Below are 24,555 nucleotides of genomic sequence, written 5' to 3'. Positions count from 1 at the left end.
GGTGAAGAACCTTGACGAGTGGTATTGATCTACAGGTTGTTGATGCAACAGGAGTGACTATATTGGGCCAACCTCCGTACTTACTCCTTGTATAATATTTTGTACTTTGTTATATTAAACAATAAATTGGTGTTTTACAGTATTATTTGAAGAGAGAGGTAATAGTTTAATGTACTATTCTTTCTAGTTTAAATGAAGTTTTTTTTTCTTCTTTAAAAACAAGGCCAAACGCAGAAACATCCAAAGAGAGTTGTATTATGCTGAAATACAAGCTTATAATATTGAAAAAGTTCAAAAAAGGGCTTTGCGTATTATTGCTTATTCGAATATTTTGTCTTATCTTGATCACTTGAATTTTTTTAGACTTGAATCATTGAATGAAAGGCGTAATACCCAGCTCCATACGTACATGTCGGCAGTGTCAGCCATATCGGCATATCGGGTGTTAACTATTTCTTAACTTTGATTCATGGATTAGGTCTTTAGCAAGACAAACAATTACGTTATATATATAGGCCACCAAACCTGGTGGAATTTCCAAAACACTTATTCGAAAACGCCACAAGGAAAAAAGAGCAACGATTGTTCCTTTACTTTCCAAAACTGCTCTTAAAATTGAAATAAACATTCAACATTGTCAATGACCAGATAACATGAGTGTGAGCTTGTCTTGTGGTGTGCAAAACCAACTAACAAAGTAACAACCTTCATGACCAAATAAGCCTAGGCCTAATACTATTTTTGTACAGACCCCCCCCCCCTCCCTTCCGAGTTTTTCAGGCCCCGAGTATCAACTTCAAGTTTTATTTTGGATACAGATGACCTACTTAACACACACAAAATAAAAATACAAAACTACAATATGAAGCAAACACAATTAATTGTAAAAAAAAATAGATCTTGAAGTTCTGCGCAATAATTTTTACTTAAATTTCCTCTATTCTGCACATATAAGAATACACAACTTTTCTGAACCAAATTTTGGTTTTAAAAATGCCAAACGTTTTTGTTAGTGTTCTGACTTTAGTATCAGTAATGCACCATCAGATAAATATTTAAAGTTAATAGTTTCGTTGTTATTTTGTTATTTGAATAAATTTGCTTCATTAAATTTGTTTTTCTTCACAGCTTTAATTTTGTTTAGAGAATGGGTCATCATTTAAAGACAAATCTAACCTCATACAGACGCAATAGGAAAGCACGGCAAAAAGCAAAGAAACTCGCACCTCCTCCACTGGAGTCCAGTGGAGCTGACAGTAATGCATCAAATGAAGTTACTGAGACATCCATTGAGAAGACGCCTCAAACTTCACCCAAAACTTACTCTGCCTCATCACCTGCACCTGACAAGTCTACATGTAACTCAACTAAGGGTTCAAAGCCACGTGTATTTTATCAATATGAGACTGATCCGTTGTATTTAAAGTTTTGTGAATACAATCTCCTGGACTATAGACTCAACAAGGTGAGTTTTCCACAGGGTTTATGCCTGTGTGCTTGAAAATGCATTTTGACAACTTCAGAATATTTTGGTCGGGTAGGTTTGCTCACAAAGATCTGTTGATAGGCAAGAACACTGCTTTCATCAATTTAAATAACAATAATACTTACACAGAAAATACATCATTGTACACAAATCTTATTTGCAACTTTTGGAAATAAGACTAAGAATTGCTTTATATGAGGAAGGTTTGTGATAGCTCCATGTATTAATTAGCTTCTTTCTTTTTAGTACAGAATGTTTTTACAGAAGGAAACAGTTGACCCAATGTTTGGAAACTTCTGGATTCCAACTGGGCCTGGGTCATTTGTATCCAGCACCCTAAACATATCAGAGAGGCCATAGATATTCTCAAGAATGATACAGAACTCCAGGACATTAGCCTGTACATCAGTGATATCTGTCTACCTGTCATTTTCAAGAGCTCAATCACTACCCTGATACACATGTGGGAGGGGTAACAACTGTTCCCCTGTGTGCGGGATACACTAGAACCAAGCAGCTCCAAAGTTCATTGCACCCAAGTATATAAATGCAGTAGTCTCCTGATAACAAGCAGAGCAAACTGTTCAAATTACCACTGGTTCCTTCTAATGGAACATAGTTATAAAAAAGAGATTCTTACTACATGATACTGCCGCAAACCTTTCTCTTATTGACTACCCTCCATGCAATCCTTCAAATTGTACTTGATCATTTGTTCTGTTTCAAGTATTCCCCCTTTTTTTATTTTTTTTATATTTCTTTCATTCTACATGTTTGTGTATATAGATTTTAGAAGGATCTTTTGAGAGGTCTTTCAACTGCTCGGGGAAATAGGACACATCATAGGACGTCTACAGTGCCAATCTTCGTCATCAACAGTCTTTAGACAACATGCTGTTTATAATTTTGTTTAATAACAATTTTATACTGAACACCCTTCAGCCCAGAAGGCTACAGAGATACTATCAAGTGTCAATTTCTATTGCATCCACTCATACGGACAAGCGTTTTGATAATTTGTCTTCTGGTTGATAACTTAAGATGCGAAGTTGGGACTTCAGTAGTTCAGTAGTGCCCTTTGGAAAAGGAAAGTTGGGGTTTGTTTTTGACCCAATGTGAGAATTTTATTTTTGGTACCTTAAGTAAGTGAGGGTTGCCATTAGCAACAGGCAGTTTGGGGTTTGGGGTTAAAGGGTCAGAGGTCACAGTCTCAGCGATGAAGTACTGGTAAGTGGGTCTGTCCACACTAACGCATACAACTGATCTTTTTTTAGTCAGGCATGGGAGAGTGAGTTAAAAACAAAAATATCCAGTTCATGGTTACACTATTGATGACTGTTCTTACCCTAAAATAAAGGAGAAAGTGAGATTAAATAATGAGTTACAAGGCAATTAAAAAAGGATAAGGTACGTCACTTGGACAGACAGGATGGGCTGTAAAAGCAACAGTGAAATTACTAATATTGTTTACTTGCACCCTTTAGTTTCCATAATGGTAGAAACAAAAATGAGTCATTCTTTTGGGGTATTTAGACAATTACAACTTGCGTCACACGGACAGACAATGAGGACAAACGTCTGTCCAAGTGATGTACATTACATTTTAATAATCAGAGAATGTCTTAGTTTTTACTTGTAAGTATCCCAAATCTCTATAAGGATGAAGAATCAACGTGTGAGTGGGACAACAAATAATTAGTAAAACTTTAAATCCTCTGATGAAATTATTTCTGTCCCTGTGACAAACAATACAATCTTAAGACTATCTCCATTAATTTCATGAAGACTTGCATCTTTGTCTTAATTTTTGTAAAGTACAATCCTAAAAGGCTTTTGAATGGGCACAGCAAAAGAAATCAGTGAAATACTTTATTATTTTATTATCATTATTTAGTACAACCCAAAAATGCTCCCCTAATGTATGCATTGGTGTTGACAGACCCAACTGTCTCTGTTTAAAACTACAGTTGAGAATGATATTTCCACTTCACACGTCATTGATAACTTGTCCTGTGGTAAAGAGAAAGTGATGACTTGTAAAAACACATCATAAGTATTGACATCAAAGAGTTAACAAAAATTTGATGCAAAATGCACTTTATCTGAGTACATGTAGCAACATTTGTAATTCTTTCTTACATTCATGAACCAATTGCCTACTGTGTTAGAATAGCAAACTTATCTTTGTCAGAAATGTAGTTGGCTGGTTGCTGTTCCAATGAGTATGCAATCAATCACTTTTCTGGTCATTGTAAACAACTTCATGATATTTATTGATGTGATGCTGCCCATGTTTTTGGGTACATACCTATATAATGACAAGGCATATGCCACTTCAAATGTAAAAACCTATGGTGTGTATTGCAAATAAGAACTGTTTTTATTCACTGATAACAAGTTTCAGGGATTTGAAGTTACATTTAAAACCAAATCAATCAAGTTGTTTAATAACATATTTATTATTTTGATGGTTTGTGTCAATATCTCTTTAGATTTTTATTGAACAGTCACTGTGTCTTATATAACAGCAGTTTGCTATGCCTTGTACTATGCTATTGTGTTGCACAACGTGTGAAACCTAGAGCCACCCCAGAAAAGGGAACATTGTAACATGTGTCACACATAGTATGCAGCAGAATGCAGACTAACAATTTGTTGACATTCCAAAGAATTAGGGCTGAAAGTTATCTGTATTAAGTATAGGAAATGAGGAGCAAAAACATATTTTGTGTCAGACAGTATTGGGGTCTAGGGTAGTGTTTTTAAATTCATACAGTATGCATTTTCATTGACATTTGCCAACCTTTTTTTTACTGCTACCATTGCAAATGACACATTTGATTTTAAGCAGTGATTTCACAAACTAGAAGGATCTAATAGGATAAAAACTATAAACATCATAATGAAATATAAACTTTTTCTTGATTTTAACTTGTAAAGGTTCTCTCTTTTATTTCTAGTTCGGAGTCTTTTCAGACAATTATGCCATTTGATTTCTAACTGTTGTTTTTTTGTATTTACAAAATACTTATTAATGTAAATCACAGGAATTTATCAGGCTAAAACATTCTCCAATCAAGATGACATTTAAAGAGTACAGTTGCTCAAATAACCACAGATTTTAATTTTAATTGTGTAGGCTCTGGTAAGATAGATTTTCAAGATCCTGGGACTTATTCATTTGGGGATGGGTGAGTGCATTGTGTACAATCCTGGGGTCTCAAATGTATGAGGTGGGTGACTGGATTTTATCAGTTCAGTGCTACAAGACATTCTTAAATCAGGCTAAAACATTCTCAAATCAAGATGACTATTAAAGAGTACAGTTGCTGAAATAACCACAGATTTTAATTTTAATTGTGTAGGCTCTGGTAAGATAGATTTTCAAGATCCTGGGACTTATTCATTTGGGGATGGGTGAGTGCATTGTGTACAATCCTGGGGTCTCAAATGTATGAGGTGGGTGACTGGATTTTATCAGTTCAGTGCAACAAGACATTCTTAAATCAGGCTAAAACATTCTCAAATCAAGATGACTACTAAAGAGTACAGTTGCTCAAATAACCACAGATTTTAATTTTAATTGTGTAGGCTCTGGTAAGATAGATTTTCAAGATCCTGGGACTTATTCATTTGGGGATGGGTGAGTGCATTGTGTACAATCCTGGGGTCTCAAATGTATGAGGTGGGTGACTGGATTTTATCAGTTCAGTGCTACAAGACATTCTTAAATCAGGCTAAAACATTCTCAAATCAAGATGACTATTAAAGAGTACAGTTGCTCAAATAACCACAGATTTTAATTTTAGTTGTGTACGCTCTGGTAAGATAGATTTTCAAGATCCTGGGACTTATTCATTTGGGGATGGGTGAGTGCATTGTGTACAAACCTGGGGTCTCAAATGTATGAGGTGGGTGACTGGATGTTATCAGTTCAGTGCAACAAGACATTCTTAAATCAGGCTAAAACATTCTCAAATCAAGTAGCTATTAAAGAGTACAGTTGCTCAAATAACCACAGATTTTAATTTTAATTGTGTACGCTCTGGTAAGATAGATTTTCAAGATCCTGGGACTTATTCATTTGGGGATGGGTGAGTGCATTGTGTACAATCCTGGGGTCTCAAATGTATGAGGTGGGTGACTGGATTCTATCAGTTCATTGCTACAAGACATTCTTAAATCAGGCTAAAACATTCTCAAATCAAGATGACTATTAAAGAGTACAGTTGCTCAAATAACCACAGATTTTAATTTTAATTGTGTAGGCTCTGGTAAGATAGATTTTCAAGATCCTGGGACTTATTCATTTGGGGATGGGTGAGTGTATTGTGTACAATCCTGGGGTCTCAAATGTATGAGGTGGGTGACTGGATTTTATCAGTTCAGTGCTACAAGACATTCTTAAATCAGGCTAAAACATTCTCAAATCAAGATGACTATTAAAGAGTACAGTTGCTCAAATAACCACAGATTTTAATTTTAATTGTGTACGCTCTGGTAAGATAGGTTTTCAAGATCCTGGGACTTATTCATTTGGGGATGGGTGAGTGCATTGTGTACAATCCTGGGGTCTCAAATGTATGAGGTGGGTGACTTGATTCTATCAGTTCATTGCTACAAGACATTCTTAAATCAGGCTTAAACATTCTCAAATCAAGATGACATTTAAAGAGTACAGTTGCTCGAATAACCACAGATTTTAATTTGAATCGTGTAGGCTCTGGAAGACATTTTCAAGATACACTTTCTGGTACAATCCTGGGGTCTCAAATGTGTAGATGGGGTACTGGAATTTATCAGGCTAAAACATTCTAACATCAAAATGACTTTTGTTTAGTACAAAATTAGTTAAGTTCAATAAAAATGTGAATAAAATATAAAATACCTTTATGAGGGTTCTTAAGATCAGAGTTAGTGTAGAACAAGTTGAAAATGTATGTTCCACTTCTGTTTGCCTAAGTTTTGTAATGTTCCTTTCTTGGTATCATGGAGTTAAATAATGAATAAACTACATTCTGTATTTAAGTTGAAATTCTTTTCTTTGTATTTTCAGTTGTAAGTGTTTTTTTTTATTATTAATTTATTAACAAGATGATGATAATATATTGACAAATGTCAAGATATTTCCAATCACAAAAACAAGTGATTCCAATTCGGACACATGGCTGCCATGCCATTAGTTGACATGACCCTAGAACTCTTTAGAAAAACATGACGTATGGGCATTTGTTTTACGCATGCTCATAAACTCCTTAAGTTGGCGGCGGGCGCGCGCTAAAATGCACCGCGTCTATATCTATCTCTAGCTAGCTGACTGTACATGTACAACTACAAGTACATTACCGAAGTTTAGCGGACTACATACTGATTACTGTACATGTCTTATTCTGGCTCGCTTGCGCCTGGCTTCGATATATTTTCTTCTAAACTGTTTCTTTCTTAATGATTTCAAAGCCTGCAAAATGGTGAGGCCAAAGCGTGTAAAACCTCGATCACAGGATGAATTGTGTTTGGAGTTTATCAGGCGAGATGGTGACCGGGATGGACTTTTTATCGTCCGTGAAACACTGGAAAAAGGTAGGCCTGGCCCTAGTAACGGTATAGTCTGTAACGCTATAATACTATTTTTAACCATCGATCTCATAAAAACAGCACATCATACTTACTACAACCTGAGTACTACACTACCTAAATGACCTAGGCCTACTTATACATTAGTGTTTGCTTTGCTGGCGTTCCAATTAGTCCTGAATTGTAGCCTATGCCCAATAATATTTTTGTGTCTTCATGTTTGAGGTCGCATAAAAAAGTGGAAGTAACCAACACTACACTCTACAGACAGTTAAGTAGGCCTTGGCCCAAGGCTTAATCATTTTCATGTTGTTTTTATTAATACTACTGTAGTTGACAATGCCAACATAGCCAATGGCAATGCCAATGGGAATGGCATACATGGTTAATTAAGACAGAAAACTCCCCTTACTTTACTAATACTAGTTTTTCTTACAGTTTTCATTTTGTTTAACCATAATTTTGTATAATGTTGACACCCAAACCTAAACATTTTTTTTTACTGAATTGATTTGTTTTACATATTTTAACAGGGCGAGGAGTTTTTGCTGCAACAAATATTCCTGCAGGCGAGTTTTTGCTGCAATATGATGGAGAGTTGATTTCTTCTGAGGAGGGAGACATCAGAGAAGAAACACTAGAAAGTGTGTACCGATATTTTTTTACCAGTGGGAGACAAAAATACTGTTAAGTTAAGTGAGTGTAAAGGCCAATTACCAATTTCAATATTTCAAATCAATTCTTAAGTCTGCTTTAATATATTGAGGAATAGTAATAATGTGAAAAATTCCATGCCAGGGGCCGATTTCACAAAGAGATAAGACTAGTCTGAAGTTAGGATGAGTAACTCGTCTTAACTTAGGACTAGTCCTATCTCTTAGCATTGCTTAGGACTAGTCCTAAGTTAGGAAGAGTTTTGTGAAATCGACCCCTGAGTAGCACATTGATTACACAAATGGATTAGAAGTGCATGTCACATGACCGTGTGCATCACTTATATGCACATTGTAACTGGTCGGAACTGGGCCTGGCAAACTAGCAAGCTGAGTTTGGCTTTAATTTTTACGGATTAACATTAATAATGTATTTATTTTTTACTTAAAAAGGGAAGAATACATGTACCCCCCACTTGCTCTGTTTCCACCCCCACCAAACAAACACAAAAAAATAATAATGAAATATAATAAAATACTGAATAATAAAAAATAATAAAAAAATATATATATAATATACATATATATAATAAATATATTTATAAAAATTATAAAAACAAAATAAATAAAATTAAAGACTATTTAATATAATAGCATAAATAAAACGATAAAATTCAAAACGTAAATACAGTAAATAAGTCAAATATATAAATAATACATGTAAGTTAACTAAAGAAAGAAAGAAAAGTCAATAAATAATAACTAAATAAATATTTAAAAACAAATGGTCCAATGTCAACACAGCTTTTGATGGTTTTAATAGTGTAGCCTATGTACCTGAGTGTAAAACTGTTTTTTTTTTTTTTTTTAGCGCAGACCAATGGTTTATTAATTGAGATTATATGCTATTTAAGTTTTGAATTCCTCACTTTTAAAAGAAAACAAAAAACATAAAGGCCTTCCTGGCAAGTTTGCTGGAAAATCAGATCTCAGGACAACAGTGAAATTTACAGCAGTCACACAACCAAGTTGATGGAAAGACAATGAGAGTTAATTGTTAAAGGCCATGTTCACTCTAAATTTGGAAGAAATAAGTTCTAATAGGTTAAAGTCCATTGTGCACAGTTGACAAACTGTGTTGTCCGAAGGGTTGTTCCTTAATATTTTTTTGGATCTGGGATTGAGATTGATAGCTAGCTTGTGTTTATTTTTAATATTGTTTTTCAGTATCGATGCCACAGTTGAACCCCAAAGTGGAAAAATATTGGGACGCCTTGTCAACCATGGAGAGGGCAGAGAAATTAATGCAAGAATGAAAGTTGTAATGGATGGTGACACACCAGTACTTTGCCTTCTCTCAATCAAACCTATATTGAGGGGTTCTGAGATTCTGTACCACTATGGTGTAGATAAGCTTCCTTGGAAAAATAAAAAGGTATGAACACATAATTATACAGTTCATTATTACCTACAAATGAAATACAAAACTGTTTAGTGTTGAAAGTTAACATGGTAGGAAAGAGGTATTTTAGTGAACAACTTCACAAAAGTCTTGTGGTAAGGTGTTCATGTAATATGAGTACAACACCTCTTGATATATATATTTTTTCTTCTTTTTTTGTACTCATCTTCTTCTTCCTCTCAACTCATCTCAATACAGATGAAATTAAATAAAGCCTTGCTACTCATCAGAGAGTTGAGGATCAGTATGAAGATGGCACACAAAATCATGATGTTCAACTGCTTTAAATCAAAGTAATTATATGAAAAAAAGGTAGCTCAATAATTCAAACAATATTCTACAATCTGTGCATCATTAGAAAGGTCTTTGAAAATTAAGCAGGTGCGTCACAGAGTATGTACCATTTGACCTTGACTTCCAGTTCAAACTTGAGGTTTTCATATTAAAAACTTCATTTCACAAGAACTTCTCATCATTTTATCCCAGAACTGCATAGGATTGTAGCTCTTTCAGTCGCTAAAGGTTTTGCACAGAGATGTTTGACCTTAACTTTGGTCTTAAACTGTATGACTTCTGCAACAAGCAGGGTTTTAATTTTGATTACTGTTTAATTAATGTTGATGTTTATTTTTCTGATATTCTTTCCCAGGATTTACAAGCAAGTGTTGAACAATTGCAAGATGGCCTCTCCCAGGAAGTGGAAGAGTTGCCTACTGCAGTTGATGACAATTTTATGTTGAGCAATGATGCAGGCAGAAGTGAGACTCAAGACAATTGTCTGGTGGGGAGTCATGCAGATTCCTTAATCAAAGTAAGTGGATACACATGTTCCTTTATAATTTCATACAAATACCAGTAAGCAAACAGTGCTGGCTTTTAAAAAGAAATTCGTTCTTCATGGAAAGACCTGCTTAAAAGTGAACAAGTATCTTGCAAATTGTACTGATGGGAAATGGAGCTCAACAAACCTTATGAGAAGTTTTGTAATGCAGTCTAGTCCCAATGATGGGTTCTTTTTATTCTTAGCTGGACATTGTGTACTAAACATACAACACAATCCTTCCAAGCTACATAGCTTTGATTATTTGATAAGGAAAGGTATACTTGCAAAGTGTGTCTGACCAACATCACCAAGGGCATAAATCCTAGGGAGAATGGGAGGGGGGGGGGATGGCCCATAGGATCATTCCCTGCCTCAGATTTAGCCAAGTGGTGAAACAATTTTGTCGATTATTTTACAAATTTATAAAAAGTTAAGCACATAATGATGGGAATACTTTGTCTCAAAATGTGTGCACTCTTACCATATCCTAGGTCTTCCTAGACAAACAAAAATGATGCATACATTTTTCAGATCGGCATACCAAAATTTCAGAATCATTCCCCGACCCCCTTTTCAAAACAGATTATGCCACTGACAAATACATTGTACTGAGAGACTGAGCTCATGCTACAAACCTAATGAGAAGTTTGGTATTGAAGTCCAATGTTTTTTGGTTTTTTCTTAGCTGGACATTGTGTACCTAACATACCACACAATCCTTCCAAGCTATTTTGTAAGGAAACTAATCCTTGCAAATTGTACCTGCCCAACAATAGCCCAACACCCTGTACTGAGAGACTGAGTTAGACTACACACCTAATGAGAAGTTTGGTAATGAAGTCCAATAAAGTTTTTTTTTAATTCTTAGCTGGACATTCTGTACCTAACATACCACACAACCCTTCCTAGCTATAGTTTTGACTATTTTGTTAAGAAAAACTAACTTTTCAATTTGTCTCTGACCAACAGTACACTCCTCATGGACTGAAAAATACATTGTACTGAGAGACTGAGCTCATGCTACAAACCTAATGAGAAGTTTAGTATTGACGTCCAATAAAGTTTTTTTTGGAATTCTTAGCTGGACTTTGTGTACCTAACATACTACACAACCCTTCCTAGCTATAGTTTAGACTATTTTGTTAAGAAAAACTAACTTTTCAATTTGTCTCTGACCAACAGTACGCTCCTCATGGACTGAAAAATACATTGGACTGGGAGACTGAGCTCATGATACAAACCTAATGAGAAGTTTGGTATTGAAGTCCAATAAAGTTGTTTTTATAATTCTTAGCTGGACATTGTGTACCTAACATACTACACAACCCTTCCTAGCTATAGTTTTGACCATTTTTTAAGGAAACTAATCCTTGCAAATTGTATCTGCCCAACAATAGCCCAACACACTGTAATGAAGACTGAGTTTAGACTACACACCTAATGAGAAGTTTGGTAATGAAGTCCAATAAAGTTTTTGTTTAATTCTTAGCTGGACATTGTGTACCTAACATACCACACAACCCTTCCTAGCTATAGTTTTGACTATTTTGATAAGAAAAACTAACTTTTCAATTTGTCTCTGACCAACAGTTCTAAGAAAAAATAACTTTTCAATTTGTCTCTGACCAACAGTGCACTCCTCATGGACTGAAAAATACATTGTACTGAGAGACTGAGCTCATGCTACAAACCTAATGAGAAGTTTGGTATTGAAGTCAAATAATGGTTTTTGGTTTTTTTCTTAGCTGTACATTGTGTACCTAACATACCACACAACCCTTCCTAGCTATAGTTTTGACCATTTTTTAAGGAAACTAATCTTTACAAATTGTATCTGCCCAACAATAGCCCAACACACTGTACTGAAGACTGAGTTAAGACTGAGTTTAAAAAGCTATGATTTCATGAGAATAAACAATCTGTACTGAATGCCATAAAACTGCTGTCCAATTTTCCAAGCTCCTCTAGAGGCCCATGAATAATGTAATTAGTGGTTGCTTTTCAGGTATAGAGTAAGCTTGTTTGTGTGAATCATTTAATTTACCTTTTTTACTTTCTATACAAATCAACATGCATTCAGTGATGAATGTGTACAATATGAACTAGAAGAGTATGTGCCTTCCCCATTGAAAAAGCCATTTGCATCGCTTATGGTCAACATTTTGACATAGTATTTTTTCACTTTCTTTAAAATCATTTTCATTTGAAATAATTCTATGGAACATAACGCCCCAAGTTGTCTCCTTTAAAGAAAAGAAAGAAATAAATATTACTAAACAACATCAAACAAATCAACATTTGACTAGCCCTTGTACATAAATCCTAGGGAGAATGGGAGGGGGGGGGGGTGGCCCATAGGATCATTCCCTGCCTCAGATTTAGCCAAGTGGTGAAACAATTTTGTCGATTATTTTACAAATTTATAAAAAGTTAAGCACATAATGATGGGAATACTTTGTCTCAAAATGTGTGCACTCTTACCATATCCTAGGTCTTCCTAGACAAACAAAAATGATGCATACATTTTTCAGATCGGCATACCAAAATTTCAGAATCATTCCCCGACCCCCTTTTCAAAACAGATTATGCCACTGACAAATACATTGTACTGAGAGACTGAGCTCATGCTACAAACCTAATGAGAAGTTTGGTATTGAAGTCCAATGTTTTTTGTTTTTTTCTTAGCTGGACATTGTGTACCTAACATACCACACAATCCTTCCAAGCTATTTTGTAAGGAAACTAATCCTTGCAAATTGTACCTGCCCAACAATAGCCCAACACCCTGTACTGAGAGACTGAGTTTAGACTACACACCTAATGAGAAGTTTGGTAATGAAGTCCAATAAAGTTTTTTTTAAATTCTTAGCTGGACATTCTGTACCTAACATACCACACAACCCTTCCTAGCTATAGTTTTGACTATTTTGTTAAGAAAAACTAACTTTTCAATTTGTCTCTGACCAACAGTACACTCCTCATGGACTGAAAAATACATTGTACTGAGAGACTGAGCTCATGCTACAAACCTAATGAGAAGTTTAGTAATGCAGTCCAATAAAGTTTTTTTTTTTTTTCCTAGCTGGACATTGTGTACCTACCAAACCACAACATTCTTCATTTACTATATTTGTTATTATTTTATTGGGAAACTGGTCCTCACAAATTGTGTCTGACAAACGATACACTGTACTGAGGAACTGCGTTTATGCTACAAACCAAATGAGAAGTTTAGTAGTGCAGTCTAGTTCCAATGAGTGGTCCTTTTTATTCCTAGTTGGACATTGTGTACTTAACATACCACAACATTCTTCATTAAAGGTACACACCGGCTTCGTTGGGCTATTTTGGGCTTCAAACTAGAATACAAGGTCTTCACATGGTCTTGAGAAGTAGAGATGAAATATCCTGAAAAAAAAGTACGGTCACATGGTTTTTCCGAACCGATTTTTTGGTTCGGATAATTACGTGATCTTTTGAGTAGTCTTACTTCAAGACGTGTAAAAGTTAATTACTGCATCAAATTCAACTGTGATTTCAAAGTTATTGTTCATGAGTATTTGACAAAAGAGAGCATGTATTCATATTATGGATACAAATTATACATAATTATGAAATATCGTGCTTATAAAAACTTAACCCAGAGAGTCCGGCCAATGAGAGTGTGCTCCATGTTCCCAGTGCGAGGGGATTGCATGACTCATACCCCGACACATATCCCACGTGCCGTGGCTTGGCGCGGGGCTTGCTCCCACAACCTAGCTCCGAGTAGCGTTGTGTGGACTTGGCTCACACTAGTCACTAGTGTGAGCATAGAGCAAGGACGAGCGAAGTCCACACAAGGTTACTCGGAACTACCACACGACCCATCATGCTGCAAGCTTATGAATATGCAAGAGGGAGTGTGTTTTTTATCCTTTTTACTTGAGGTTTTATCAGCTTTGGATTGTTTGGCTTTATGTTTTTTTACGACAATCTTGGGATTTTGAAGGAACGTTTTCCATGGTTTCCATGGTTACCTTGTTTTCCATGGTTACCAATGTAAAGCTGTTTGCGAAGATCGTTGTGTGACCGTACTGTGTTTACAAACAGTTCGGGGATATGCAGACTGGATACTCATGTCTTGACATAGTAATAATAATATTGACAATCAAAGCACCAGTCTACTTGCGACATTGCAGCGTAAATTTCACACTCAAAACGGCTGGTAAAGCGTATGCATTGACTTTTGACCTCTTTTGTTTTGTTTTTTTCCTGATTTAAGGGCCGCTTTGATGATTTTTTTTTACAACAACAATTTTAAAATTGATTGTCTTTCTTTCTTTATCACTATTGAGCGTAAACGATGAACTGGTGTGTCCCTTTAACTAGAGTTTTTATTATTTGATCAGGAAACTGGTCCTCACAAATTGTGTCTGACAAACGATACACTGTACTGAGGGACTGAGTTTATTCTACAAACCAAATGAGAAGTTTAGCAATGCAGTCTAGTTCCAATGAGGGGTCCTGTTTTTATTCCTAGCTGGACATTGTGTACCTAACATACCACAACATTCTTCATTTACTATAGTTTTTATTATTTGATCAGGAAACTGGTCCTCATAAATTGTGTCTGACAAACGATACACTGTACTGAGTTAACGCTACAAACCAAATGAGAAGTTTAGTAATGCAGTCCAGTTCTTATTTCTAATGTTTACTTGTAGCAAAGAGGACCACACTTCCATTGACTCTGAACATTTCTTCCGTTTTTTCAAAAAGCAGGGTTTTTAACTTTGACTTATGCTTTACTTGAATATTTCATTTCCGTTTTTGTTTTCACAGGATTTACAAACAAGTGTTGAAGAATTGCAAGATGGCCTCTCCCAGGAAGTGGATGAGTTGCCTACTGCAGTTGATGACAATATGTTGAGCAATGATGCAGGCAGAAGTGAGACTCAAGACAATTGTCTGGTGGGAAGTCATGCAGATTCCTTTGTCAAAATAGATTCAAAAAGGGATAATCTTGCTACTGGTAAGGAACCACCTGTTGCATGTGCAGATTATCAATTTAATGAAAGTAATAGGCCATCTCAGGTAGAGTTAATTGTCAGTGTCAATGGTGAAAATGTATGTGTCCAGGGATTGCTCACCAGTGATGGCATTATAGAGCATCCATTTGAAGGAAGAGATGAAAGGAGTGGTGTTGTAGTCTCTTTTGAAGAGGATATTGGCAAATTTGACCAACCAATTGCAAATGAAGATAAGATAGGTGTAAATGCTAAGATGTCTGAAGAATCAGATGATAGTTATTATGAGCCATCTTCAAGTGAAGATGACTTTTCAGAGAGTGAATATTCAGATGCAAGATCCAGTGAAACTGAAGATGAGGTTGTTGGAAATAAGCGTAAACAAAACAATGATGAAGGACTATCAAAAAAAAAAAAAAAAGGGCACAGAGGAAAAGCAAGAGAAGACTAAAACAACTTGGATTGTGTCTTCATCTCGCACATCTAAAACAGGTGAAAGAGTATGGGACAAAAGACACTTCTGTTTCTATTGTGAAAGACCCTTCAAAAAGATTAGTGAACATTGGGATGACATGCACTCAGAAGAATCAGAAGTAAGTGAAATTTTTGCATTGGAAAAAAAAAGCAAAGCAAGAAGAGACTTAATAGCCAATTGAGGAAGGCTGGTGATTATGAGCACAACAAAAGGGTGTTAGAGGGCAATGAAAAAGGTGAACTTATTGTTCACAAGCGCCCTAAATATGGAGACAAACACACATTTAACCAGTACATGTTTTGCTCAGATTGCCGGGGCTTGTACAAGAAGACCGCTTTGTACAGACACAAGAAACAATGTCCAAGCCACAAACCAAACAAAAAGAGGTCAAGACATTTGAGAGCAGGTGCAGCGCTGATGCCTACTTCAACAAACACTTCAGTGTTTTTAAATTGTGTACTTGCAGGAATGGAGCAAGACAAATTGACTTTGGTTATCAGAAATGATCCTCTTATTTTGAAATTGGGTTAACATTATGCCTCTGCAGCTGGGCATACAAACAATAGCAACCACTACATATCTCAAAAAATGAGGGAAGCTGCCCGCTTGTTGAGCACTGCACGCAGCTTTAGTAGCCATATTACCACTGCCAAAGATTTAGTCAAACCCAGAAATTTTGACTCGGTTGTTGAAGCTGCATTGAAGTGTTCACATTTTAATGATACCACATTTGAGTTTTCTACTCCATCACTAGCAAGGAAACATGGCCATACATTGAACAGAATGGCTGAAATTGTTGATGCAGAAGCTCTTAAGAATGGTGTCTTTGATAATGACAGAAGTTCGGCTGCAGGGTTCAAAAGACTGATGCAGTTGGAATGGCCATCAAGGGTGTCAAGCCATGCCTTGCGGCAGGCAGCCAACTCAAAATGGAACGAGCCTAAAAAGCTTCCACTTACGAAGGACATCATGCGTCTGCATAAGCATATGTGTGAAGTTGAAAGTGACATGAAATCCAAAATAAAAGAGAATGGGATTACAGGGGAAACATATGCAATGCTTTCCAAAGTATCCCTTGGCACAACTCATTGTATACAATCGGAGACGACCAGGAGAAACACAATTTCTAAAGGTCCAAACGTACAAAAACCAAAAGTCCCGGGGAGTTGATGCACAAAGTGAAGTGGTCGAGTCCCTGTCACTGTCAGAAAAACTATCAATTGAAAGACTGACCTTAGTTTACATACGTGGGAAAAGAGACAGAGGAGTACCTCTTCTCTTTACCCCTAACATCAAGGCATCAGTTGACTTACTTGTCAAACATAGGGACGAAGTTGGTATTAATCCAGAAAACCCCTACATCTTTGCAAGGTCAAGTGCAGATGCCTCTGCACCACATAGAGGATGTGATTGCTTACATTTCTTTGCCCAGCAATGTAATGCAGAACATCCTGAAACACTGACCGCAACAAGACTGCGTAAACATGTTGCCACTATGAGTCAACTACTCAACTTGAAAAAACATGAGTTGGAGCAATTGGCGAACCACTTAGGCCATGATGTATCTGTACACAGGGAATACTACCGGCTCCCTCATGAGGCACTGATCCTGGGTAAGGTTGGCAAACTACTTGATGCATTGGAACAAGGGAAAATACATGAATACAAGGGTAAAACTTTAGATGAAGTGGTGCTTGAGGACTCAGAATCAGTGCTGCAGAACATTTCTAACCATGGAATACTCCTGAAGAGAATGAAGTACAAGAAAATGCAGATAACATAGTAGTAGCTGGAGTAAAGAAGGCAACAAATCCTAACCCTCACAAGGCACTAACTGCCATTAAGAACAACAAATCGACATGTGTTAAGAAACCATGGAATGCAGAAGAAATAGCTGCTGTGCACAGTCATGCTGGCTTACGGAAGTGTTTTCAGTTAAGGAAAACACCAACAATAGCAATATGCAAAGATGCACAACAAAAATTGAAAGTTCTGGAATCAAGAAGTCTGGTGCAGATAAAATCTAAAGTGTGGAATCTCATTCAGGCCGAGAAAAGAAGGTCAGAAAAAGAGAATAGTGCAAATTAAGTTTGGTTTCCCTGTAACCATTTTTGGTTGATATATCTAATTATGCAACATAAACACCACCTTCCTATATTCGTAACAAAGTAATGGTGCTTTAAATGGAAAAAGAGACAATTTTATTCATTCTGTTTATTTTTATTTCAGTGAATTTAAAATCTTTCAGTGAAAATAATGGACACCAAAAAGGAACAACAAAGCAAAAAAGTATAATCATCACAGACATCATTCTTAACTAAATTGCATTGATGATGCATGATGCAGTCTTAAATGACAAACCCCCCAAATAAAAATTACAAAAACAATATTTTCTTAATCATTCATTTATTTAATAAATAAGTTAATGAGGGGGGATCAGTTTTCTGTATTTTCAGACTTATGCTTGGCCTTTCTTTTGACTTTACTAGGTCCTCAACAAACTTAATAATAACTCTAATTTTTATTTTACTAAAAGTGAGATTGGAATAAGTTGATTTAATTTTTTTTTTTTTAAGTTGATGCCACAGTGCGAGTCATGATTGTGAGTGAATTCCTAACTAATGGAGGTTTTGCACAACTCCTGAGAAAATATTTTTCAATCCACATTTTAAACTTGCCTGCCATGATTGATTGATGTCATTAAAGAGAATCTAAGAAAAAAGTAGCATTGCACACATTTCAGACAACAGATGCTGCCAACTGATTTTATGTGTTCAATTTGTTTACATGTTGTAAACAAAGCAGGACTTTTACACGTTTTCATCCTGGCATTTTGGAGAAAACTTGAGTGTATGGCTGTGCAGTACATGTTTTATCAAATGTATTGCCACTCGTTACACGTTTTCAGTATTGAACTTTGAAGATTTGTTGGATCAATGGCTCAGTTGTATCATCAATTAAATCTAGTCATTATGTTCCACTAAGGATGAGTAGGTTATGTTAACATAATTAATGAGGAAACTCAAACCATGCTAAACACATCTTAATTCAATAACCACAATTTATTGTGTTTATTAGGAATGACTACTTGATTATGCTTTAGCTGTGCTGATGCCTAGTAACAGCCACAATGTCAATCTGCATTTTTTGTTGCATTTAATAAGATGTCACTGCCGGTATTTGGTAATCACTTTGAAAGTTTTGAAAATTGTATACATAATTGCAAAACGACTGAAAATTACTTCTTAAACAAATTTGGGAAAACACAATTTGTTGTATTCTTTTGTTTTTGTTTTTAATAACGAGGCAAGGAGTTTTGCAGATCGACAGTTGAATCTCATTCAGTCTGAGAAAATTTACTTTGCAAAGCAAGGTAAATGAGGTGTTGCTGATGGCTGTTTCTAATCCTTGTTAACTTTCTTTCAATTGAAGAGATTTCAAACCATGATTTCTGTCTGTGTAAGAAAAGCATTGTGTTTAAAAAATCTCCAGAAGAAAGTTTTTTTTACAAAACGAGGAGTTGGTAATTTTGTCTTTAAAAAGTTTAAGATTGTTTGTTTGTTTTTTTTTGGTTTTTTTTTGTATGTTAAAATGATTTCTGGTATAAAGCCATTATATCCGCTGCAGAACAAAGTGATGTTTTTAAGAAGTATAAGGAAGATCCAACTTTGAACCTTTATTTTGTTGCTTAGTTTATAAAAATCGTTATGCTGTTTTGAAGATTCAAAACAATTCATTAGGTTCTGCAAGGTAAAAGTCTGCCCTTAATTTTTTATTGTTTTTTTAAACAAAACGAGGAGTTCTGCAGGTTGACACTTCCATATGTTTTTCTTAAATATTTTGTTTTAATGTTGTTACATCTGCTGCCTTTAGTATGTTTAAATGATTTCTGTAAAGAAAAACTGATTTCTGTCGTAGAAAAGTGATGGAAGACAAAACCTTTATTGTTTATTTTTTCCTATTAGAAACCCAAGTGGTAGCTTGGGTTGCAAAAACAGATATTTATTATTCATAAATCATTTTATGTATAAGCCTACTTCATTGTATGCAGTAGTTTTTTTGTTCTTCACCCTATTGAGAAGTGATTTTGTTTAAAAAGGCCAGGAGATCCTTCAATAATGATCACAATATTTTGTTCTTGCAAAAGAAAGGGTCAATGGCTTTACGTTTCAAGCATATCAGAGTCTTTCACAAAGACTAAGATTCTGCTAGGGTCAAAACATGAGGTCATTAACCATTCTTTGCATGTACACCAGAGGTAATTTTTTTGTTAGTAAGCAGTTTGCAATGGCTAATTATATTATCTTAAAAAGTATAGGTGTTCAGCCATAGCCGAAACACATCTTTTGTTTTGTTTGTTTATTTTTATTATTACGTTAATAGAAAGAAATTCAAAGAAAAGCTTTGAAAAGAATAGAATGGAACAGTTGTCCCTTACACTCGCCATCAACATGCATACTTGATAAATAATTCACATTTATTGGTTGAACAGTTAATTATATTTCCCAGTTAGTCAAAGACTAGTATTCATGTCTACTTGACAAAGCACTGTCACATAATGTGAGTACATATAAAGAATTTGATTTACTATGCCAAGTGTCATGAAACAGTGATTATAATGATTGTAAATGACAAGTAGTTCAGCATGCAGTGTTAGTACTCAGTTTCCACGGGCAGATGCAGTATTTTTCCGTCCAAAAACATGTAAACGTGTAAAATTGTTCATGCTTTTCAGGACACTTGAGGGTGCTGTTGAGGGACATTTGAGGGCCCCGAACCCCCATGCTGTTAGGGCTTTGCACTACGTGCTACAACTTGCCTTCAATCATCATTTGCTGCGTGATCGGTAAATTTCACATGCCCCCCCCCTTTTTGAAAATCCTGGATCCGCCCCTGGTTTCTAAAAGGAAGTTTAAATTGAATTTCTGATAATGGTCTGTTGGTCTGATTTTCAGATAGCTTTTAGAGAACAACTTGGCCAAGAAAAAAAGTGTTACCTTAAAAAAAGCCATGTCAGGAAAACGGTTGGGCTTTGCTACTTTGCATATTAGCTATGAAATGTTGGGGTGTGTGAAGATGTGTTTACAGAACAGTCTTATTGAGCTGTTAATACATAATGACATTACAAATTGTGTAAAGCTCAATTTAATTGTGACCATTGCTGAATACATAGTTATGTAAACATGAGTCTCCAAACCATAGCATATTTTGTGACCAAGGAAGAATGGGTGCTGACCAAGTTACTTGATTTGTGCCAGGAATTTAATATTCATGGTACATGTGGCCACTACTTTGGAGACTTCTGGATGATCAGTTATGATGAGTTACAAGTTTCATTTTTGGAGTTTAATGTAGTCAGGCTAGGATGGCCATGCAAAGTGTAAGGTTTGAGGGAAAACTTTTGCAAATTTCCTTTTATGAACATAGAAGACGCAGAATATTAGATATTTGTTCTCAAATAAGAGATATGACGGTTGCACAGCATTGCTTTTGAAACTTTAATCTCAACACAAGTTTGCTAAAGTGATATTTGTATAACATTTCAGGGTCATCCAACATTAGTTGTCATAATCCATGGGTAGTTAGCAAAAAGGAATGTCAAACAGCAAAGTGTTGGAAGATAGATGAAGTATTGTACCTAGCATTTTGGCATTTTTACAATTCTAAAGTTGCATGTATGATACAAATAATGTTTACACTTTTTTTTTCTCAAATTCTTCTCAATTTGATGACTCTTTAAAAAGAAAATTTAAAAGGCAATAGTACCAACACCTGCTGATACTTCAGTATACATATTATATTTTTTAATACTAAATACAAATTGTTTTGTACTCTTAGTGATTTGCTTATGTACAATATTACAGATATTGATCTCTGTAGGAACATACACTTAAACTGTAAATGTCTAACTGAATGCCATGTCACCAAAGGATTTGTTTTTTAGTTAGGTTTAAATATTTCAGTCACATAAAATGATATTAATCAAACTGGACACATCAGACCAAAAATGTAAGTTCATCTGAATCTGAAATACATAACTTTTTGTTTTTCACAGCTTCAAGCTATATCAAATGAATGGATGAGGAGACTGACTCAAACTGCAGCAAACTAGACAACTATTCAATCATCAACATGCAATAAATAGACTTGCCAAGCGTCTGCATTCTAAGAATTGACTGGCCAAGCATCTATATGCCATGAATTGACTGGCCAAGCATCTATATGCCATGAATTGACTGGCCAAGCATCTACATGTATATGCCATGAATTGACTGACCAAGCATCTACATGCCATGAATTGAGCGGCCATTCATCTACATTCTAAGAATTAACTGCTGAAGCATCCACATGCCATGAATTGACTGGCCAAGCATCTACATGTCATGAATTAAATGGCCAAACACCTACAAGCCATGAATTGACTGGCCAAGCATCTACTTGCCATGAATCGACTGGCCAAGCATCTACTTCCCATCAATTGACTGGCCAAGCATCTACATGCCATGAATTGACTGACCAAGCTTCTGCATGTCATAAATTGACTGACCAAGCATCTGCATGCCATGAATTGACTGACCAAGCATCTGCATGCCATGAATTGACTGGCCAAGCATCTACATGCCATAAATTGACTGGCATTTCATCTACATGCCATGAATTGACTGGCCAAGCATCTACATGCCATGAATTGACTGGCCAAGCATCTATCCCATGAATTGACTGGCCATTCATCTACATTCTAAGAATTAACTGGCCAAGCATCCACATGCCATGAATTGACTGGCCAAGCATCTACCCCATGAATTGACTGGCCATTCATCTACATTCTAAGAATTAACTGGCCAAGCATCCACATGCCATGAATTGACTGGCCAAGCATCTACTCCATGAATTGACTGGCCATTCATCTACATTCTAAGAATTAACTGGCCAATCATCCACCTGCCATTAATTGACTAGCCAAGCATGGCATAAATTGACTGGCCAAGCTTTATGAATTCAATTGCTATCTACATTCTAAGAATTGACTGGCCAAACATCTACATGCTATAAATTTACTGGCCGTGAATTGCTGCTTATATTGGTATTATTGCTTGTGATACCAAACAAAGTGGAAAAAGGAACCATTTTGAGAAGTGATTTGGGATCAATTTAGAAATAAACATTAAAATACTGTCAAGCTGCATAAACGGCTATAACTCATAGGCTATGATCGCTTAGAATGGTTTAAATGTAACTAGAAAAGTAGGTTTAATTGTAAAATTAATCCGCTGAATTATCAGCTAGCTACATGTACTCTTTTAGATTAAAGCAGATTGTCTGTTCCATGTAACACTGTTACATGTGGCCTCAAATTTTGAGCTTATAATGAGTCTCGTGTGTGTGTGTGTGTGTAACACACAGACTTAAGACACTGGCCTTAATTTAGGTACAATTTGAAATCTCCTCAAAATGTGGGTTTTGTGTCAGGGGCTCAAATGGTATGCAGAACAAGTATGGGTGAGTGAGTGAGTGTCAAATAGATTTACAAAATAACAAGAATAACAAGCAGGTGTAAGGAGCTGTTATTAAATGTTACGGCTGTAAGATAGCCAATCACTCAGAACTGTTGTCAACGCCCCTACTGCGAGTGATGCACAGCAGTTTGACCTGATTGACAACACGCAATTTTGTATCAGCATTTGAATTTTGGTTTATTAAGGTTCAAGAAAATTGTACGCGGCAATTAGAATCAGTGAACTAGTTTGTTATACAGTAACAGCTTCCTACTAATATTAGTTAAGATACAAAGATGTCATTCACATGTTTTATTTCACATACAATAACTTTAGGATCGAGCTCCAGTCCGAAACATCGCGCGCACAACGTTCGAATGGAAACAAACCCTCTTCAGATTTTTAAAGGCTTAACATCTGGGAATTATATGTTTTTTCATAATTTACAATTTTGTTGGGTCTCATGCAGTTTACTTAACCCAATACCAAAAAACAGTCACAAGTAAATGCAGTCAGTTTACATTCATAATAATATCGAAGGTAGATAGAGTCACAAGGAAATGCAGTCAATTTACATTCGTTATAATATCGAAGGAAAGATAATCTAAATACGGTTTTAATTGTATCAGTTCTGTGATAAATTTAACTGAATCCCAGATGAAGGAACATCCGTCGTGACTTCTGAAGTGTTTCCCAAAACTTACACGCAGATTTGAAAAAAAGAATAACAAACATTGGACTTACCACCAATAAACAGGAATAGAAAGAGACCCATCGTGTCCTCTCCACAGACGAAAACTCCCTGTATCACCAGAGACAGTCAGAGTTCCTGAATTCCTTTGAAACAAAGTAACAATGTTTACCAACAGATGCAGACAGCGAATCTTGAACTGAGGCGAGATTTTGATATGTGTTGATCAACAGCTTCCTTCCCTGCACTGAGTGATTAAATCTACGCACAGCAGTTAAATACACACCTTACATGTTCACAAAAACGGTGCTTTTTGCACAGACAATAGGCGCATGCGCAGAGCACAGCGGCGTGGGTTGCGGGTCCACGTGGGAAGCTTTTGTTTCCTAGATGCTCTGTAGTGCTATGGCACTATTAGTTGGCAAACAAGTCCCTTTTGGGCGGTAAATGATTAGCACTTGAATTGCAAAATACATTATTCAAGTGATTGTACTTGCCAATATTCCTGCTGCCCAAAAAAGCGAGGTTAAGCTGCACGTTACGCTGCAAAAAAAAAAGTGAACGTGAACGTCAAAATATTGTTTGTTTCTGGGTAACGTCACCACTTCGGGCGTTTTGCATGCTCATGTATAACGTCTGCGCGCACGTACGTACCTGACGTGACAAATGGTAACTTCACGTACGCTAAAAACGTGAGACTTTAACGACACAAGTTCCTGACGTTTACGCGGAACATGCAGCTAAAGGCCCTGTCACACCATGGCGTATCGCCTGAACGTATGCCAACGTATGCACAAAATAGTTCGAAAATGTTCAAAGTCCAAGAACGTCCAACTGCCCAACGAGTTGCATCACAAACTTTGACGCAGGCAATGGTGCGTATGTA

The 24,555-nt window shown here is 36.0% G+C and overlaps 2 protein-coding genes across 3 annotated transcripts; both read left to right on the top strand.

The window, feature by feature from the left end:
- Window positions 1-1,133: 1,133 nt before the first annotated feature.
- On the top strand, window positions 1,134-2,422 carry LOC117299273. Its single transcript, XM_033782759.1, has 2 exons — window positions 1,134-1,465; window positions 2,273-2,422. The coding sequence occupies exons 1-2, from the start codon at window positions 1,148-1,150 to the stop codon at window positions 2,318-2,320; spliced, it is 366 nt and encodes a 121-aa protein (XP_033638650.1). The 5' UTR covers window positions 1,134-1,147; the 3' UTR covers window positions 2,321-2,422.
- A 6,477-nt stretch (window positions 2,423-8,899) lies between these two features.
- On the top strand, window positions 8,900-21,937 carry LOC117299272. Of its 2 annotated transcripts, XM_033782757.1 has the most exons (4): window positions 8,900-9,148; window positions 9,825-9,986; window positions 14,823-15,012; window positions 21,538-21,937. In XM_033782757.1, the coding sequence occupies exons 1-4, from the start codon at window positions 9,026-9,028 to the stop codon at window positions 21,555-21,557; spliced, it is 495 nt and encodes a 164-aa protein (XP_033638648.1). In that variant the 5' UTR covers window positions 8,900-9,025; the 3' UTR covers window positions 21,558-21,937. The 2 variants fall into 2 exon arrangements, with proteins under 2 accessions (XP_033638648.1, XP_033638647.1); XM_033782756.1 differs by lacking the exon at window positions 21,538-21,937 and having other exon boundaries at window positions 14,823-15,918.
- Window positions 21,938-24,555: the final 2,618 nt, after the last annotated feature.

Source organism: Asterias rubens, chromosome 14, assembly GCF_902459465.1.
Source record: "Asterias rubens chromosome 14, eAstRub1.3, whole genome shotgun sequence".
NCBI classification, from domain to species: Eukaryota; Metazoa; Echinodermata; class Asteroidea; order Forcipulatida; family Asteriidae; genus Asterias; species Asterias rubens.
Note: the sequence above shows the minus strand (reverse complement) of the source record. Positions and strands in the feature narration are given on the sequence as shown.

Excerpts from the sequence above, each read along its gene's own strand:
- LOC117299273 (XM_033782759.1), top strand. The coding sequence starts at position 1,148 with ATGGGTCATCATTTAAAGACAAATCTAACCTCATACAGACGCAATAGG. Across the intron at positions 1,466-2,272 it reads TGGACTATAGACTCAACAAG|ATTTTAGAAGGATCTTTTGA; the intron begins GTGAGTTTTCCA and ends TTGTGTATATAG.
- LOC117299272 (XM_033782756.1), top strand. The coding sequence starts at position 9,026 with ATGAAAGTTGTAATGGATGGTGACACACCAGTACTTTGCCTTCTCTCA. Across the intron at positions 9,149-9,824 it reads TTCCTTGGAAAAATAAAAAG|GATTTACAAGCAAGTGTTGA; the intron begins GTATGAACACAT and ends ATTCTTTCCCAG. Across the intron at positions 9,987-14,822 it reads ATGCAGATTCCTTAATCAAA|GATTTACAAACAAGTGTTGA; the intron begins GTAAGTGGATAC and ends TTGTTTTCACAG.